This window comes from Eretmochelys imbricata, chromosome 7 (genome assembly GCF_965152235.1).
Source record: "Eretmochelys imbricata isolate rEreImb1 chromosome 7, rEreImb1.hap1, whole genome shotgun sequence".
Taxonomy (NCBI): domain Eukaryota; kingdom Metazoa; phylum Chordata; order Testudines; family Cheloniidae; genus Eretmochelys; species Eretmochelys imbricata.
The window spans coordinates 9,014,535-9,034,301 of record NC_135578.1 but is presented as its reverse complement, the minus strand read 5'-3'; the positions used below and the strand labels follow the sequence as shown (position 1 = coordinate 9,034,301).

The 19,767-nt window shown below is 40.9% G+C and overlaps 1 protein-coding gene across 5 annotated transcripts in view; it reads left to right on the top strand.

The window, feature by feature from the left end:
* The window catches only part of EOGT (EGF domain specific O-linked N-acetylglucosamine transferase), a 31,776-nt gene that overhangs the window by 3,827 nt on the left and 8,182 nt on the right, over positions 1 to 19,767 (top strand). For 3 of the 5 annotated variants that reach the window (XM_077821765.1, XM_077821764.1, XM_077821761.1), the window contains exons 3-12: positions 2,792 to 2,892; positions 5,238 to 5,346; positions 6,116 to 6,210; positions 8,301 to 8,405; positions 10,034 to 10,140; positions 11,506 to 11,609; positions 15,631 to 15,723; positions 16,965 to 17,036; positions 17,212 to 17,298; positions 18,746 to 18,814. In XM_077821765.1, coding sequence (XP_077677891.1) covers positions 2,792 to 2,892; positions 5,238 to 5,346; positions 6,116 to 6,210; positions 8,301 to 8,405; positions 10,034 to 10,140; positions 11,506 to 11,609; positions 15,631 to 15,723; positions 16,965 to 17,036; positions 17,212 to 17,298; positions 18,746 to 18,814 — 942 coding nt within the window. The remainder of the gene's footprint in view (positions 1 to 2,791; positions 2,893 to 5,237; positions 5,347 to 6,115; positions 6,211 to 8,300; positions 8,406 to 10,033; positions 10,141 to 11,505; positions 11,610 to 15,630; positions 15,724 to 16,964; positions 17,037 to 17,211; positions 17,299 to 18,745; positions 18,815 to 19,767) is intronic. The other 2 variants (XM_077821763.1, XM_077821762.1) reach the window with 2 other exon arrangements.

Genomic DNA, 19,767 nt, shown 5'->3' with positions numbered 1-19,767 from the left:
TTCCGCTGTATAGTGTTACTAAGACATATTCCAAGTCTGGGAAGCAGCCAAACCAGTTTCTCAGAGACAAAAAGACAAGCTGACACCTCAGCCAGATGTCAGCAAGGTCAAACGAGCCTCACCTGCTTAAGTGGCTATTCATTGTCAAGAAAAGGGACATAGGTGGTCTTAAAAAGAAACCGCTTAGGGTTCCCATCCTCACAGACTTTGTGTCTCTCCTGAACCTCAGCTGGAGATGCTTCTCGAAGAAGGGAAAGAAATATGTGAAAGGAGGGCAGATGCCTCAAATCATTCCTCCCTTTCTCTCTGCCTGTGGAATCCATGACACCTGAAGATCAAAGGAAACAGATTTGGGCTGGGGGGAGGGATCCTGTCTGAAAGAAGTTTAGCCAGTAGGACTGCTAAAACATGGAGTGAGAGAGACCTGACTCTGAATTCATTCTAGTTAGGTGTTAGTTACGTTTTACTTTTATTTTCATTGTAACTAATTCTGACTTTAAGTGAACATAAGTAATGAGCCATAAAAGTCTATCCTCTTGTAGTTAATAAACTTGTTTTTATCTAAACCAGTGTGTTTGAATTGAAGTGTTTGGGGAAACTCCATTTGGGATAACAGGATTTGTGCATATCATTTTCTGTTAATAAGATGATGGACTGTATATGAGCTTGTGTTACCCAGGAGAGAGCTGGGCAGTACAAGATGTATGTTTCTGGGGAAAGTCTGGGACTGGGAGTTTGCTGGTGTTGCTCTGCTGTGTAATTCAAGAGTGGCTGGCTGCAGCGCTCAGACAGTATAACTGGGAGTAACTTAGAGGCTGGAGGCTACGTGTGAGACCAGGAGTGGTAGCTCTCACAGTGTGCAGTATAAATGGCACCTTAGCTTAGAGAGCAGAGGTGACACAGCTGTTTATCAGTCCAGATTGTATCCTAGGTATGTCACAGTGGCACGGCAAGGAGGGTGTGTGCATAGCTCGTTATTTCAAATGAGGTTTACACATTAAACATTGGTATAGCAATTTTAAATGAGTCTCAGGTATGGCTGGGAACAGTCAAAGAAAGTTAGTTTGTTATTTTCTGTTTGCTTATTTCGGGTAATTGAAATAGAAACAGTAAAGCATAAAAATGAGCATCACTGAAACAACTATGAAGCTACAATTAGCCAGATTAGAGGTAGAAGAAAGGGAGCAAGAATGCAAATACCAGAAATGGCAGGCAGAAATGAGACTGAAAGAACTAGCTTCTGCACTGGAAGCTGCCCACAGGCGAGCCATGGAACTGAGACTACAAGAAACTGAAGCTCATAAAAGAGCCAGGGAGCCTAAAGACAAAGAGGCTGAAGAAAAAGGAGAAGGAGAGGAAAAATAATTGGGACCTGATAGAAAAACATGGAAAGATCCCAGAGTTACCAACATCTCTCTCCACTCAAGGAACCCTTAGCTTGGACAAATCGTGTCCTGCAGTTGTGTCCTGTGAGACTGCATTGAGGAATACGTCCCCACTTTTCAAAAGCTATGTGAGGCTCATATATTCCTCAGGACGAGAAAGTCTCCATGCTGATTACAAAACTGTATGGTAAAGCTTTAAGTCTATTTAATGAAATGCCAATTCAGGAAGCTTTTGAAATATTTTGAATTTAAGAAAGCTGTTTTACAAACATTTCAGATTGCTCCAGAAATGTATAGTTTGAAATTTAGAAATCTTAAAGAGTGATTTCAGAGTAGCAGCCGTGTTAGTCTGTATCTGCAAAAAGAAGAGGAGGACTTGTGGCACCTTCACGACTAACAAATTTCTTTGAGCATAAGCTTTCGTGAGCTACAGCTTACTTCATCGGATGCATTCAGTGGAGCTGTAGCTCATGAAAGCTTATGCTCAAATAAATTTGTTAGTCGCGAAGATGCCACAAGTCCTCCTTTTCTTTTTAAAAAGAGTGCCGGCATGAGTCATTGTGAATATGCTTATAAGATGTATGACTTAGTGACAATATGAGTGAAAGGGAAGGGGGCTGAGGATTATGACTAACTGCTTGATCTCTTTGCTCAGGAACATTCCTTGAGTATATGAACGAAAGATGTAAGGAGCAGCATGTGGGATAAATCTTTAAAATCTGTATTAGAAATGGCCACTCTGGCTGATGCCTCTTGAGCAAGCCCACATGTCCAATGAGCACGAGCCACAGAAGAAGGGGTACAAACCCAATGTAAAGGTGGAATCCCTTTTTGCCCCTGGGAAAAAGGAGGGTGGTTGGGAGCCTATGTACTCACCCCCACCCCAAATCGTTCCCTTCCTAGAAAACAATAAAAAACAATTACCATGTAGCCAAAAGAAACAGGCTTGTTGACACTGAACAGCACATTTAGACATGTGAAAGAAGCTCTGTATACTAAATACAGTTATTAGAAATTTTCTAGACTTCCTATCGGGCTGGTATAGTCTGCTTGTCACCTCCAGACTTGTCAGCTGTATTGAAATTTTAAGTGCTAAGGCTCTAATCTTACAAGCACTATATATGTGTCCAACTCATGAATATAGTCCTATTGAAGTCCATGGGAATAATACTTGTGTATAAAAGTTTGTGTGTGTGTGTAAGACTGGGGCGCAAGATATAAACGGGTAGTCTAAGCAGTTCCTTGTGATAATGTGGTGTGAGAGAATGTAAAATTGAAAGCTTTGTATGGAAGACTAATTTCAAAGAGACAGGTATTAGCTAACCGTTATTTGGAAGTCAGCTGAAATTTGCTGAAATATAACCTAATAAGCCAACAGTTCACAATGGGGAACTCCTGTGTTACAGAAATACTTGAAGAATCTAAAATCCTGCTGGGGCTATGAGAGATCCTGCAAGCCAGAATACAGGTTTGGTTACCCGGTGTGTGATTATGTTGAAACGGGATGGTAAGTTTCCATTTTAAATGTATAGAAGTGCAGTGTGTCCCTGTCATAAATATAAAGGGAAGGGTAAACCCCTTTGAAATCCCTCCTGGCCAGGGGAAAGCTCCTCTCACCTGTAAAGGGTTAAGAAGCTAAAGGTAACCTCGCTGGCACCTGACCAAAATGACCAATGAGGAGACAAGATACTTTCAAAAGCTGGGAGGAGGGAGAGAAACAAAGGGTCTGTGTCAGTCTGTATGCTGGTCTTGGCCAGGGATAGACCAGGAATGGAGTCTTAGAACTTTTAGTAAGTAATCTAGCTAGGTATGTGTTAGATTATGATTTCTTTAAATGGCTGAGAAAGGAATTGTGCTGAATAGAATAACTATTTCTGTCTGTGTATCTTTTTTGTAACTTAAGGTTTTGCCTAGAGGGGTTCTCTATGTTTTCTAATCTAATTACCCTGTAAGATATCTACCATCCTGATTTTACAGGGGGGATTTCTTCATTTCTATTTACTTCTATTTTCTATTAAAAGTCTTCTTGTAAAAAACTGAATGTTTTTTCATTGTTCTCAGATCCAAGGGTTTGGGTCTGTGGTCACCTATGCAAATTGGTGAGGCTTTTTATCCAACATTTCCCAGGAAAGGGGGGGTGCAAGTGTTGGGAGGATTGTTCATTGTTCTTAAGATCCAAGGGTCTGGGTCTGTAGTCACCTAGGCAAATTGGTGAGGCTTTTTACCAAACCTTGTCCAGGAAGTGGGGTGCAGGGTTTTGGGAAGTATTTTGGGGGGAAAGACGCGTCCAAACAGCTCTTCCCCGGTAACCAGTATTAGTTTGGTGGTGGTAGCGGCCATTCCAAGGACCACGGGTGGAATACTTTGTACCTTGGGGAAGTTTTGACCTAAGCTGGTAAAGATAAGCTTAGGAGGTTTTTCATGCAGGTCCCCACATCTGTACCCTAGAGTTCAGAGTGGGGGAGGAACCTTGACAGTCCCTAACATATGACGCTGTTGTTTATATTGGCTATTGAGTTAACTTAGTTGTTTCAAGGCATAGTGCAGTGTTCTCTGCCTAAAGGAGGATATTGTCATTACTCTAGTCTCTTCATGGAGACCTGCATAACATTGAACTTTTTCAGGAAAAAAAAGTATTCTTTGAAGTATTTCATGTCATGATACTTATGCCGACTGGGTAGTTCAGGGGTCGGCAACCTTTGGCACGTGGTCCATCACGGGAATCCGCTGGCAGGCCACGAGACATTTTGTTTTCATTGACTGTCCGCAGGCATGCCCCCACCTCCTGCAGCTCCTAGTGGCTGAGGTTCGCCATCCCTGGCCAATGGGAGCTGCGTAAACAAAAAGTCTCACGGCCTGCCAGTGGATTACCATGATGGGCTGCATGCCAAAGGTTGCTGACCCCTGGGCTAGTTTGTTATAATACAGCCTTAAATTCAAGTACCTTTTTCATAGCTTAAAAAAAGAAAAGCAAACTTGATGTTTTTGCCTGTATCCAGTTGATACGTTTCCTGTTTTGAAACTGAATGGAGAAGAAAACAATACACTGGCTGGCTCTTCTGTTCTGGTTTATGTATTAATAACTTCGGCTTATAGAGTAGGCTTTCTCTCCTCATGAGATGGTTGTCAGACTCCTTCTGTGGTTAGGGGAATGTTCTCCACCCAGTCTCTGTGATGCACAGTCTAAGGACAAAACCTGCAGTTTTGGTTTCTGTTGAAATTTGGCCTGGGGATGTTGTTTGTCCTCATAGCCCCACTGCTGGATCCGTACAGTGGGGTTGTTTTGCAGGATTTGTGCCATCATAACTAACATTCTTTCCATTTACTTTGTGTCCTTTTTGTGTATCTCTCTCATTTTTACAGTCCTATTTTTGTTCTGTCTAGTCTGAGATTGTCTATTGTAGGAATTAAAAACATAAAATAACCTTCCATTAACCACCAATTGCATTGCTTCCACTCTCCATTGCACTGGTTACAAGAGGCATAAATATTGCTTTTTGTAGCTCTGCTTTCATAAATAGATAGACTCAAAGGCCCTGTTGTGATCACCATAATACATAGAAATCCCCCCAAATAATTCCTTGAGCATATCTTTTAGAAAAACATCCATTCTTGATTTAAAGATTGTCCAGTGATGGAGAATCCACCATGACCCTAGGTAAATTGTTCCAATGGCTAATTACTGTCACCTTATTTCCAGTCTAATTTGCCTGGCTAGTTTTGAGATCTCACAGAAGATGAGGATAAATAAAACTAATTTCTCAGGCATCCTCCTGCTCTTTGAAATAAAGGGTCACTTCAAAAAGCTAAAATGTATTAAATTAAGGTCCTTGAATTTTTTTCATGCATCAGGGCTAATGACATTGAGACAGCTCAGCAGATATTCTGGAAACAAGCTGACTTTGGTTATGTTAAAGAAAGGCTGGATGAAATGAAAACCCACTGCAAGCCTATAGCAAAGGTAGGTGTTTTGATATACTTATAAACAATGCAGTTTTTAAACATAATGCCACTACATAAACCCATGGTATACCCACACCTGAATACTGCGTGCAGTTCTGGTCGCCTCATCTCAGAAAGATCTTTTAGAATTGGAAAAAGGACAGAGCAGGGCAGTAAAAATGATTTGGGGGATGGAACAGCCTCCTTATGATGAGAGATTGAAAAAGACTGGGTCTGTTCAGCTTGGAAAAGAGGTGACTAAGGTGGGGATAAGATAAAGGTCTATAAAATCATGAATGGGGTGGGGGAAGTGTTGTTTGTCCCTTCACAGAACACAAGAACCAGAGGTCACTTGATGAAATTAATAGGTAGCACATTTAAAACAAACCAAAAAAAGGAAGTAATTCTTCACACAATGCACAGTCAACCTGTGGAACTCATTGCCAGGGGATGTTGTGAAGGCCAAAAGTATAACTGCATTCAAAAAAGAATTAGTTAAGTTAATGGAGGATAGGTCCCTTAATGGCTATTAGTCAAGAGGGTCAAGGACATCTCCATGCTGTGTGTGTCCCTAAGTCGCTGACTGCCAGAAATTGGGACTGGAGGATAGTGATGGATCACTCGTAATTGCCCTGTTCTGTTCATTCCTTCTGAATCATCTGGCACCAGCCACTGTCGGAAGACAGGATACTGGGCTAGATGGACTACTGGTGTGGCCCACTGTGGCCATTCTTATGCTTTTAGTAGTATTTTATTTTAATCAATCCCTACTTGTTCTTTTTGCACAGGGTGATTCATCTCTGGCCTGCTCACAGTACCTCCAGCATTGTAGAGCGACAAACTTGTACATTGATTTAAGAACCATAAAGCGAAACCATGACAGGTCTCTGAATAACTTACGTTCCAGCAATACCAGGAAACCCCAGGGAAAATACACTTCAGAATGCATATTTCACAAATCTCAATGCATACGTCATCATGGCACCTGGGTTGCAAAACCTATAGAACCAAAGAGTAATTGTGCTAGGTTCTTCCCCCATTTACACTGGTGCAAACCAAACGGCTTACTGGGGAGACTTGGGACCTGATCCTGCAGAGACTAAAGCATGTGCTTTACATGTGGTGAGTAGTCCCCACTGAAGTCAGTGGGATGACTTGTAAAATAGTGCAAGTCTTTGCAGGATCTGGACATTGAATATCAATCACACGGGTAGATTTCAGGAAGGGGAGTTTTGGCGTGTCGCATTTACCATATATGGCGGCAGCACCAGTCTTGTTGATATTCTCAAGGAAAAAATCTGTAGGACCACTCTCATCTGATTTTTTTTTTTTTCTCTTAGGAGCAATTTGATTTTGAGGAATATGTAGATCTCCTTTTTTAAGTAACAAACTTGACCATTGGCAAAAGCAATGTAACCAATGAAGCATGTCTAGAGGGCACATCATTTTAAAGGGATGCAGTTAACTTGAAATCAAAACAAATTTTAAAAAATGAGTTCAAGATAGTGTGTTGCTTCACCTGCCCTGAGCCCGCATCCCTATTTCTTGGGTTCACAATCACATTTTCCTATTTAAAGATAAATATATCTTTCTTGCCTCTATTGTTATATAAAGTGCTTGGTCACACTTACTAGTAAGGCTACATTTATAAATAGTTTTTAAAGGGTTAATTTATGATTAATATGTATTTTAATACATCATTAGAACCCAGCAGATCACTAGATTGCTTTTAACAGTTCCTTAGAGCACCTACTGGCATGCTTATAACAAGATTACACATGCTGCTCATGTCTGTAACATGCTTTTATCACCTGCTAGTCATTTCTTGGTAAACTGTTTGTGTTACTGTAATTACACAAACAGGTAAAACTAATGTCCATCTCCTGTACTGAGCTCCATGTGGGTGCAGCGATCCACCCACATGGCACTCACTACAGAATTGATGGCTAACTGATTGCACAAGAGGAAACTCTGAAACTGAATAGGCAGTGTCATTACATGCACAAATTAAAGACGTTAAAAAAATTTGGCAGGTTTCAGAGTAGCAGCCGTGTTAGTCTGTATTCGCAAAAAAGAAAAGGAGGACTTGTGGCACCTTTGAGACTAACCAATTTATTTGAGCATAAGCTTCCGTGAGCTACAGCTCACTTCATTGGATGCATCCGATGAAGTGAGCTGTAGCTCACGAAAGCTTATGCTCAAATAAATTTTAGTCTCTAAGGAGCCACAAGTACTTCTTTTCTTTTTTAAAAAAAAATTGGGAATCTTTTCTGTTAATCTTAGGTGTTACTTATTATCATAGAAAACATTTCCCCTCTGAATACACGACTTTTTTAAAAAAAAGTTACTGATGTCCCTCTAACTAGCGCACACATTTAAATCTTATTAAAAGATTTAATGTTAGTAGCTGAAAAATATCCCTATTGATGATCCAAGTACAGTATTGCTGGTTTTGAATGCTATTTTGATACTGTGCCATCTGAATTCTTGTAATATTATGAAATGTATTAATTGGCTGAAGGATATTCTGCGCTGGAGGAATCACCAGGTTTTTTTTTTTTTTTTTCTGTAGTCTGTGCTATCACTTCCTGGTAAATTTCAACCCTCTTGTACTATATGAAAATAGATAATAATTTATATTAAGTGATTTTTATGGGTGACTCTAATGCTCAGAAAGTGAAACGAAGGCCCCAGTTCAGCAAGGTGCTTAAGTACGTGCTTAACATTAAGCACGTGAGTAGCCTTATTTAAGTCAGTGGGGCTACCTGTGCTGAAACTTAAGCTCATGTTTAAGTACTTCGCTGAATTGACCTTGCACCTAACTGCATTGTCCTGAGCCGGCTGCTGTGCAAGCGTACCCATGTAGAACTGCAGCGTACCTCAGTGCTGATCTGTCTTGGGCTGGGCTCCTCTTGAACGGCTGCGCTTGGGCCAGGTATTTTATGTTCATGAGTTTTTATTCCTTTGCCTCAGATTCAAGGAGGACTTTCTCCAGAAAGGAGAAATCGGAGGCCGTTGTAACTTTGACAGTCAAGCATTCATGGCTGAAGGTCAGCGCAAGAGTCCTCTGCAGTCTTGGTATGATTTGGAATTGTCACTGTTTCCAAGTTAAGAGTTGGTTTTTACTCTTCTTTCTTTGCCTGCCTTTCTTTGGCATCAACAGTTCTCAGTGAGGCATTTAGTGCTAATGCATTTCATACTGAGAAATGCTGACTCTTGGAAATAAGAAGTGAATACAGATTGAATCCCACACTCACGTAGGCATAGCAGAACTTGATGTGATCATACATTTGCTGCTGCTGTTTTCAGCACTGATGTGGGCAAAAGACTATAAATGTCTCACAGTTAAGTTTGAGTAACTGTTGATCCAACAGTTAGTTGGAGAAAAGGATATTGTCCCGTCTTGACCCAAAACAGCACTGTCATTTTGTTTGAGATCCACTTGAAACCGTCTCTGAAACAAACCAAAAATGTGAAAAGTAATAATGGACTGAGCACAGTGCTGGGAGTCAGAAACCTGGCTTCTGAACTTTGCCTTGCTTTAGCCTAGCTGTGTGTCTGAGTACTGTCACTTAACCTGCCTGCACCTCCGCTGTCCCATCTGTAGAATGAGGCAGTAATGATCATTCTTTGTGTACAGTGGTTTGAGATTTACAGATGAAAAGCACCATTAGCAGCCAAGGACTTAAACTTTGAGCATAAGTGCTTTGCTGAATTGGGGCCTGCTTGATATCTGTGCTTTACACTCCTGTACCTGCAAAAGGGACTTTGTGCTTGACATTATGGGCTGGGTGCAACAATCTACAAGGCTCAGGGACGGTTGCAGGGAAGTGTTTCGTGAGGACACGCCATCTTGGAGTGAGGTAGTGTGGGATCCCTGGCTCTGTTGCCACTGGAAGTGCTGATGTCACATAGGGTTTGTCTGCACTGCAATTAAAAACCTGTGGCTGGCATATGCCAGCTGACTCAGGCTCATGGGGCTTGGGCTCTGTTGCTCTGGGACCCTCCCACCTTAATTGCATTGTAGACATACCCATAGTTGCAGGTTAATCTCTAGGGCAGGAGACATCAAGTAGGATCTAAGGATTCCTTTTCCTTCCTTGTCTGCTTCCATTTGTTCTTTCTCTGACCTCACTAGAGTTCCTTTGGGTTCCTCTCTCTGGCCATGTTTAACCTCATTGTTTTCACTGTGATCAGTAATCTCAGTGCCATCTGAACCTCTGATCCATTTTCAAAAGATGGCTGTCAATATGCAGACTGTTGGTTACCAGCAAAATGAATTCTCCTAATTGGCTTCGGACGTAATCAGCCTTGCACCTGCAGGCGTTAATCTCGCCAAAGCATTGAGGTCTGTAGTGGAATGCCTTTTAAATGCAGATCAACCAGTGGGACAGAAATGTATTCAAATTAACTGCACCCTGGAAATATGGATGGAAGGAAAGACACTTTTCACAGTTCTCTGCTGGGTTGATTTGTAGATCAAAGATGCTGCTTGCTCTCGAGATCAAAGGCAGAATTTTTAACCTTTTGAAGCTAATGACCTAAAATCCTTCAGTTACAATTAAAAATTATTTTTAATTGTCAAACCTTATCAAACTTTGGCAGCATTATTAGATGAAATTTACATGGTGAACTGTCACTAAACTCTGAATGTGTAATAGGTACTTTATCTTAAAAGCATACTACATATCATTGAATAATTTCAGGTTTGCCGAACTTCAGACATATACTCCACTAAGCTTCAGACCCATAGAAGATGGCAAATGTGACATTATTATTGAAAAGCCAACTTACTTCATGAAATTAGATGCAGGTAACCGATATTATTTTTCTGTGTCATAAGTGTGATAATGTAGTGTCTATTTACAGTACATTTTTAGGGTGTGTGTGTATGAAACTCACTCTGAACATGTATGTGGTGTTTATAGATCTTTGAATTAGAGTAAGATTATAAGACTTTGTTTTCACTCCCTTTTCATAGTTCAACCAAATCTGTGACATTGTGACAAAGTGCAAGTTTTGTACTATTAATAGACGCTTAAAAAAAAAAAACAACCACCCAGAAAAGTTTGCCACCACTTCCATTAAACTTTGACTCATGATGACTGATTTCATATTGCACTTGCACATTATGGGAATAAACATAATTTATTACTGGCTCTAGGACTTCAGTAATTGCAGCTTCTGCATACATAGGTATGTAACAGTTATAGGGTGGTGGGTGGAAGTCATGTACTTCAAGAAGAGACCCCAAGCAAATAACTTTTTATGTCGGTGTGTCAGTTTAAAAGTATAAAAAATATCTTTTAAAGAAATCTTTTAAGGCTTTGAGCTATGTGAAAATCAGCTGCAAAGTATGTAATATCTTATCTACTTCAATCTGGGAGAGCCCTAGTGATTGCTGTCCTGCACCGTATCAAACTTCATGAGAGGCCTGAAGTATCTTAAGAAGGTCTTTCCATCATGAGTATCTTAGCATTTCTGCAATTTATTCATCTTAGTTTAATGTTCTTCATTTTAGAGATTTAACATTAATAGGGGAGAATATTTAGTCCAGTATTTAGACAAATGGATTAGGCTTTTGTTTTTAAATAGGAGTGCGTAAAAACACTGCACTCCAGGGTCTGTTTGAAGCGGGCTTTGGAGCAGGTGCTAAATGAATCATGTCGCAAGAGTAGTGTCTTATCCCACAGCCCAAGGTGAAGTTTACTGTACTTATTTAAAAAAAAGCCTGAAAACATTTTGTTGAAGTCCTGATATTAGTATTTGCAATGTGCAGCTTGACATGGCAGTACCGTTAATGTGGTAGTAGCTTTAGTATACAATAGAAAATCACAATAGCAAGTGTAACTTCAATGAAGTTTAATTTGTCGTTTAATTTCATACTGCTTTTGGCTGCCCTGCCTATTCCTTGGCTTTTTCTTAAAATGAATGGTTACTTCATAGTTTTCTCATGTGATTCCATCCCTACTGAAGCGCTGCATCTCTAAGGAATATACTACGTTCTCAGTCACATAAAGAGTAAAACGAATTTAAAATCCAGACCTTTCTATACACAGGAACAGGGAGTGTATTTAGTAATTTGCCTCTGAATAATAAACATGATTTTTTACAAAAATGGGAATGAATAATGTAGTATCCTGCTTTATTAGTAAAGAGCTTTTATTTCTCCTGCCAGGTGTTAATATGTACCATCACTTCTGTGACTTTGTCAATCTTTATATCACTCAGCATATTAACAATTCGTTCAGCACAGATGTCAACATTGTCATGTGGGACACTGTAAGTAGGACTTTCTTTTAAAATATTTGTAGCGGTTGTATCACACGGTGTATCGTGTCTGCTTGAACAGCATCCCATGCTTATCTTCTAGCAAAGCAGCAGTACTGCCCTGGAATGAGCCTTGGCTTATTTATTATACAAGCTTGTACATTGTAATCAAATCACTTGTTGAGACCTGCTAAATGACACATGCGAGTCTTTGCATCTTTAAAATATGGAGTCCTAGGGCCTGAAAATCCCACCTGTCCTTCAGAGGCTTCTTGCCTGGCAGGGTGAATTCAACTGAGTGACACACGCCCTACCTGACTGCAGGAAGGAGTATCAGGCCCCAGCTCTGCAGGACTGTTTTTGTTGAAGAACACCTCGTGTGAGCATGGTGGAATTTTGACCCACCTCTTGTTCATACCAGTAAAAGTGAGATGAAGGGCTTGTCTTCACTGCAACAGCTAGCTCAAGTTACTCCACTGGAGCTAGCCTCACTCCTGCAAGAGCGACCACACTGCAAAACAGCATTCCAGCTAGGGAGGGCCAAATTAACCCATCACTGGGCCCTGAGCGCACACACTTCTGGTCTGCTGGCCAACTTGGTTAGATGCTCTCGCACAGCATGGATGTGTTTAACCCTGTCCTGGCTAGCACAGCTGCACTAGTGATTTGTTAACCAAGCCACATCCAACTCCTGCACAGATGTTGCTTAACTAAGATCCTGTCTTGAAATACTGTCCTTAGTGCTTACCATATAGAATGCTACATGGCTACAGCACTGAGAGAACGGCAATCCTAGTCATGCTGGAATTTTAGTAAGTACTTTCTCAGTGTTGCCACTGTATTCTAGCTGTATTGCTAAGTGTTTAGTTTCTCATTGTATATAACAAAATCTTTCTAATTATCTCTTGCTTTCACAGTCTGATGTTATTTCTTCATATAGAATTTCAAAGTAGAATTTCCCCTAAGAACTTTGGGTTAGATTTAGTCTTATGGAATTTGTAGGTATGAGACAGGGAAATACAGCTGCTTGTATTGTTTTCCCCACAAAAGAAATGTGCAACCTGTATTTAAAAAAACCCCAAGCAAACACCCTACATCTTGCTATTTAATGGCTAGCTCATGAACAGTCTCTTTGCAGTCAGTTCTCTTGATTGCCTTCAAATGTGCTACTATGACATTAAAAATAAATTAGTCCCACCTAACCACACTACTTCTAATTGAACATTTTTAGTGGCCTTTACTGAATTGAAACTTTGACAATTTGTCTGTTAAGCATGGGGAAATGAGTTTATTAACCCCTACTGAGTGATGTAGGACTAGTTGTTTTTTTTTGTTTTTTTTAATCACTTGGTTGAAAAATTAGCAATAACATTGCAGTCCAGAAATTCCACCTCTCTAGAACATTGTCTCAAACTGATGCAGGATTTTGTTTTTAACAACTATTTTCTGCATTCTCTGTATGTTCTAACTCATCTGAATGTTAACCTTCCTAGAATTGCCAGGTCTCAGCAGGGTATATCTCCTTGCTCTTCAACATGAATCCTCCTGGACAAATCAGACAAAAATAACCTGTTTCTAGGTTCTCTAATATATTGGAAGCCAATACATGTAAAATATAAGCATCAGTCTTCCTTTACGTGTAGCATCTGTAAGTTTAATAGGGACACGAACACATATAATTTGTGGTCTTCCTAAGAGATCAAATATATCAAAGCCTCATGATGATTTCCTTTTAAAAAGAGCAGGGATACTTTTCCTATTGTTCCTGTATTACTAGGGTCTTAACATTGTATTACTTCTTACAAATGCGTAACACAAAATAAATGCAATTTTTTATGTACTGGAACAGATCACTTTTGTTGACACATTTCAGAGTAGCAGCCGTGTTAGTCTGTATTCGCAAAAAGAAAAGGAGTACTTGTGGCACCTTAGAGACTAACCAGTATATTTGAGCAACTAAATTGGTTAGTCTCTAAGGTGCCAACAAGTACTCTTTTTCTTTTTGTTGACACAGATTTTATTACCTCTTACCACCAGATGATGGCACCAAGAAACTTCTTGATTTGCTGAGAGGTGTCCATGGTTACTAAAAGACAGACTCCAGCTTATTACTGATTCCCTTTTCTTCTTAACATAATTAGATATGCATGCACTTTTTTGCTACTGCAGAATTGCTGTACTGTCCTTATTAAACAGAAATGCCCTTAGATGTAGGTGAAGCACAGCAGAAAATGAACAGGAAATACATCAGGAATCTAATCAGGCATTATCTGCAGACACCCCACCTTCAGCCACATAAAAAAGTGACGTTTATAAATTCCCCTACAATCAGTTCTTTTATGGAGAATAGGCAGCGATAGGAGTAGAGCTTTCAGCTTTGAAGATCAGTGCTTTGCAACTGATCTGGAAGAGCAGTTCTTATAACACAAGCTGCTGGAAAATAATATCGAACCTGAAATTCATTAAAACTTCATTGCAGCAGTGGGGGGAAAAGCAAAGCTGCAACCTAATGAAATATGCCATCCTTTAGATTCTGTTACATTTCACTGGCTGCCTGCTCTGTCTTGCAATCTTTTTTTAGTCTCTTTTAAAAAATTGGTTTTATTAAAAATTATTTTCACTTCACATTAAAGACTGATGGACAAAACAGCTGCAACATCCAAAAGAAGTGTACGTGCTGCAAAAAGCAATCCGCTTTCAGCTTCCTGAGTACATATCTAACTGTAGTCCAAAAGAAAGCACTGATGCCTCTTTGTTCCATACATATTAGTGATCTATTAATATCTGTGGAGAGAAGGTGTACCGGGGAGCAGAAGTGTGGTGATTCTGTGGCAGGGTCACCTGCAGGGATTGAACCCAACCTTTAGATCTGACAGCATGGGCCTCTACTGCTTGAGCTAAAGGACAGGATCTGTTAGGATTACAAAGTTAGGCTGACATAGTGATTTATGTTGACCTATTTGTGCATGTGTCTACACTCAGATTTGTCTGCATAAGTGACCCAATATGGCAACACAGTAAAACCACCTCCCTGAACACCTAGTAGTCTACATTACAAAGTTAGGTTGATGTAAGTTCTACTCCACAGTACGCTGTAAAAATTTCCCAAAAGGCATTGCGCTGGGTGGTGGTGCGTGGCACACTGGGATACCTACCTGTGGTGTACCACGCTTTGTAAGGACTTCTGGTGAGTATGTGCAGCATCAACACAAGCAGCTAAGTCTGCATGAGCGATATACTAACTTCGGTGACCGTACACTGATGTAACTGACATCGAACAAAGTTTATAGAGTAGATGTGACCTAACTGGTTTGAAGGCAGTAGCAGGCTTCCATCTTTATATAGTCCAGCCACTAGAAGCATTCTTACCCATTATGTTATGAGATACTGCAACAAGTTGTTACGGGTAGTGCCGAATTTCATCACAAATTTGCCTGTTATTTCATCCAGCAAATAGAAGTGTTTCCATCAAAGGCACACTGGCTGAATCAAGTAGCCGCTCTGTGTCACTCAAGCAGGTAGGCATGTGCAGAGGGTGTTTCTAGAACCAGGAGCCTGTCCCAGAATCAAGGAGGATCCGGAGCAGGCTTACAATAACTCTTTATTTCAAACGCCTGCTCTGCACGTGCATTCACAAATGGGTTTGTTAATCTCAGCAGCCCCACTTTACATACCCATCCTTCCCTCTGCCCTGCCACCCCACACCCAGTGTTAGTTCTTTTGTCTTTGGGGAGAAGAGGGAGTGCTGGACACCTCCCCTTGCTGGCTGGTCTCCCCACCTCTTCAGGTTTGTCTAGACTAGAATTTATGCCTGTTTTAACCTGAGTTGATTCATTGCCAGTTAATCTGAGTTAGCTAACACAATTGTCAGTTTTAGACATTGCAAACGTCTGTGGTTTGCTCCAGGCTGTCCTGGTTACTATGGTGATGGGGCCAATATAAGAACCTGAACTAATATATCGAATCCACAGATTGTTACATGAGAGCTTTTATTCACTGTGCGTGTATGTGTGTGTTTTCTCTTTTCTCCTAGAGCTCGTATGGCTATGGGGATTTGTTCAGTGAGACCTGGAAGGCATTTACTGACTATCACATAATACACTTGAAAACATATGACTCTAAAAGGGTATGGAATTGTATATTAAGCTATAGTGCCATGATGGAGTTTCCCAGCCAAACCAAAAGCCAATATTTCAGGAGAAGGCCTTACCCTGGTAACAAAGCATAGCTAGACTCGAGGTTTCCCTACAAATTAAGACCAGGGTTGTAACCCCCTTCCCTGAAGTGGTGGCAGCTCTTGTGTAGACAGAGCCATACTTCCGTGGTTCTGTGAGAGGAGATATTTAAAGATCGGGGGTTTTTGCATCAGCAGCAGATGTACGCCTGTTTCTGACATTGGAGTACATTATGGAGATTTTAGCATGTTGTAGCAGGGTTTGCACAGTGAGATACTGTGTGGCAAGCTATTGTGCTGTAGATTCACACCCTGGCTTGCCACGCACTAACTTGCCGTATAGACAAGCCCTAAGGGTTTTTTTGTGGTATCGTTCGTTCCAAATCTTGTAGTTTTCATTGGGTTGTATTTCTCATCTGTGTCTTTTAATATAGCTTTTGTTTGATATTCATGACCTATTACGATATTCCTTCCCTGCTTCCAAGATATGAAGACTCTGGTATATAGTCTACCCTTGATTTTTGTTCTCAAAAATCTAGCTGCCTTCAGTGGGAATTCATCTTGTCCTCTCTTAAATCCCTCCTTTTAAACCTGCCTCTTCCACAATGCCTCTAGATTGCTGCTTAGGTAGATGAACACCTGTGACTACTGATCCATGAAACCACAAATATTCCCTTGTTCACCATCCTACCTACTCCTTTTTGTCTTTTTCCACCTGTTGCATCTTGTCAAAACCCTAGACTGAGTTCTCTGGAACAGCAACTGTCTTTGGGGATGTCCATACTGTACTCACAAGGTGTGACTACAGCTCGAGTAGACACAACTGAGTTAGCTTTAATCTAGTTTGTTTAGGTCCCGGAGCAGGGAAACTGCAGCAGTGTGCTCTTCATCCCAGGCTAGCCCTGCGAGTGTAATTACCTGGAACCCCAGGTAGCTCCAGACCTGAGAGATCTAGATTACAGCTAGCTCAGGTATGTCTACTCAAGCTGCAGTCCCACCTTGTGATTGTGTTATAGACATACCCTTTGTTCTGTTAGTTTGCAAAGTGCCTAATATAATGGCGTTATGATCCTTGATTGGTGACTCTAGTTGCTGCCCCAATATAAACAGTATCTGCAGTGAGCAAGCATGTGGTGTGCCCCTTTAACTGTGTATTAGAGTACAATCATAACTTTAATGGTCTTCCCTTTCAGGTATGCTTTAAAGAAGCAGTGTTTTCATTATTGCCTCGAATGCGATATGGCTTATTTTACAATACACCACTGGTGAGTCCTTTTTATCCTGTCAATGTGAAAACTAGATATCGATGTTCGTATCAGCATAAAACTTCAGCAAACAAATGCTGGAAAAACCTAGCTGAGTTATTACAATTTATATACTTGTGATATAAACTGTAAGTGAAGCATCTGATTATAATATAAATTGCCTCTCTGATTTCAGATCTCTGGCTGTCATGGTACAGGATTATTTAGAGCATTTTCCCAGCATGTGTTACACAGATTAAATATCACACAAGAAGGACCCAAGGTATGACTGATACAAACTTGGTATGAAGCTTGCATTTCTTTTCTTTAAGCAATCCTAGTTCTTACCCCAGTAAGTAGAAGTAGCTGCGAGTGTCCAGCAGAAAATAGTGGCAAATATTACTATTTTTTTGGGTCCCTCAAACTGAGGTTTTGGGTCCACCTTTTGTTTCAAAAAGTTCTTTTAGCAAATATATACACGTATTTGTAGAAGGCTGCTCCAAGTCCTGTTCCCACTGGAGAAGACCTTAACACACCTCTTCCCCATTTCAGCCCTTCTGTCTCCAAGGACCTGCATTATGACAAATGTTCTTCCAGGCCAGGAGAGCTGGATGCGTAGCTCCTTCTGGAGTGGCTATCAGGCGCTGCCCTTGAACACCTGAGAGAACACCGCAAAGCCATGCATGGTGCACTTCCTTTCTACAGAGACTCAGGTGCTGCTTCTGCAGAGCCACAGAGTCTCTGATGACCTGGGAACAGAGAAAGGAGCAATCAAATCTGGCCCTCTGATCCCTGCATGGTACCATTAGGCAGGCCCTAGGCTTACCAGTTTTAAAACACTTGTTATTTGTTCAGACCATTACAGTGGCTGCATTGATGGATGCAGCGGCTTTTGATTTTCTGAAGTATTTGCCAGAGAGTAGCCTACATGTTATCTCTAAGGGATACGCTTTGAAAGCACAAGCATTTAGCTGTGCGTCTCCTACTGACGTTAATGGGACTCATGCAGCTAAATCTCTGGGCTCCACTTGGAAAATTTACCCCTAAGGGTCCAACTGATTTTAAAAGGTGAGGGAGGGGGGAACGGCTACACAGGCAAAATAACTTTTTTCTGCAAGTCTTGTGCATGAATCATCCTCTGTTTCTTTCTTGCTTTCAGATACGCCTGTAATGGCCAATGCAGAGATTCTTTTGTACTCCATAAAAGTATATACTTTTTTAAACCATTCCATTGTTGTTAGGGTCAAGAATTTTGCAAAATATATGAAATGTTTATGCTAATTTTGGAGGGCGTTGTTATGCTATATCGGTATAACTACGTCGCTCAGGGGTGGGAAAAATCCACACCCCAGATTGACGTAGTTACACCTTTCTAACCCCCTGTGTAGACAGTGCTATGTTGACAGGAGATCTTCTCCCATTGACGTAGCTACCCCCTCTTGGGGAGGTGGCTGAACTCCACTAACAGGAGAAGCTCTCCCATTGGCCTAGTAACGTCTTCACTACAGCAGTGCAGTGAAGACTTTGTCTTCAGCTAGCCACGTTTTCTCTGGGGTATGGAGGCACTCCTGTATATGACACTTTATCTTCTCCAGACCTGTGTAGAAATTTTTAATACTCGAGTAATTGTTTCCTTTTAAAAATTTCATAGCAGTTTTACTGAGTATTTTTGGTCCGTCAGGCTCTGCAGATGGGTATATAGCATTGCAGTATCTCTCATCTCTTTTTAGGATGGAAAAATTCGCGTCACAATACTTGCACGCAGTACCGACTACCGGAAAATATTGAACCAGAATGAGGTTGGATTATTTTACTGTCTTTGGTAAAAATTAAACTTTTTTTTTTTTTAAATCTTATGTATTGTGCATGATGCATTAGGATTTTCATATAAAACCAATACACTATCTAATGGTAAATCTTGAACAGGCTGAGTGGTAACACTACATTAATCTGACAGAAGTTCTAGCCAGTATCCATTTCTATATCTCTGGCTGTGAGCCTCGTAGCCTTTGCCGATTTCCTTATGGAGATTGGTAGAGGACAGCAAGTAGTGCGGCCAGATCAGAAGTGCCTGCCTTTAAAATAAAAAAAAAAAAAAAATGCCCACAGTCATAGAAATGTAGGGACCTTGAGATGTCATCAAGTCCAGCCCTCCCCCAGCACAGAGGCAGGACCAAGTAAGCCTCGATCATCCCAGACAGGTTGATGTGGACATTTCTTAAATCCCTCTGGTGATGGGGATTCCACAAACTCCCTTGGAAGCCTGTTCCAGAGCTTAACTACCCAGCTATCTAACCTAAATCTCCCTCCCTGCAGATTAAGCCCATTATTTCTTTAGTGGACATGGAGAACAATTGATCACAGTCATCTTTATAACAGCCCTTAACCTATTGGAAGACTGTTATCAGGTGCCTCCTCAATCTTTTCTCAAGAAAAAACATGTCCCTTCCCCCTGTCCTCCCCCCTCCCCCCCCTTTTTTTTGTTTTAAACCTTTCCTCATAGGTCAGGTTTTCTAAACCTCTGATCATTTTAGTTGCTCTCCTCTGGACTCTGTCCAATTTGTCCACATCTTTCCTAAGGTGCGGTGCCCAGAATTGGATGCAGTGCTCCAGTTGAGGCCTTGCCAGTGCCAAACAAAGTGTGACAGTTACCTCCCATGTCTTACATACAGCACCCAGAATATTAGCCCTTTTTGAAACTGCATCACGCTGTTGACTAGTTCAATTGGTGGTCATTGATAATGCCCACATC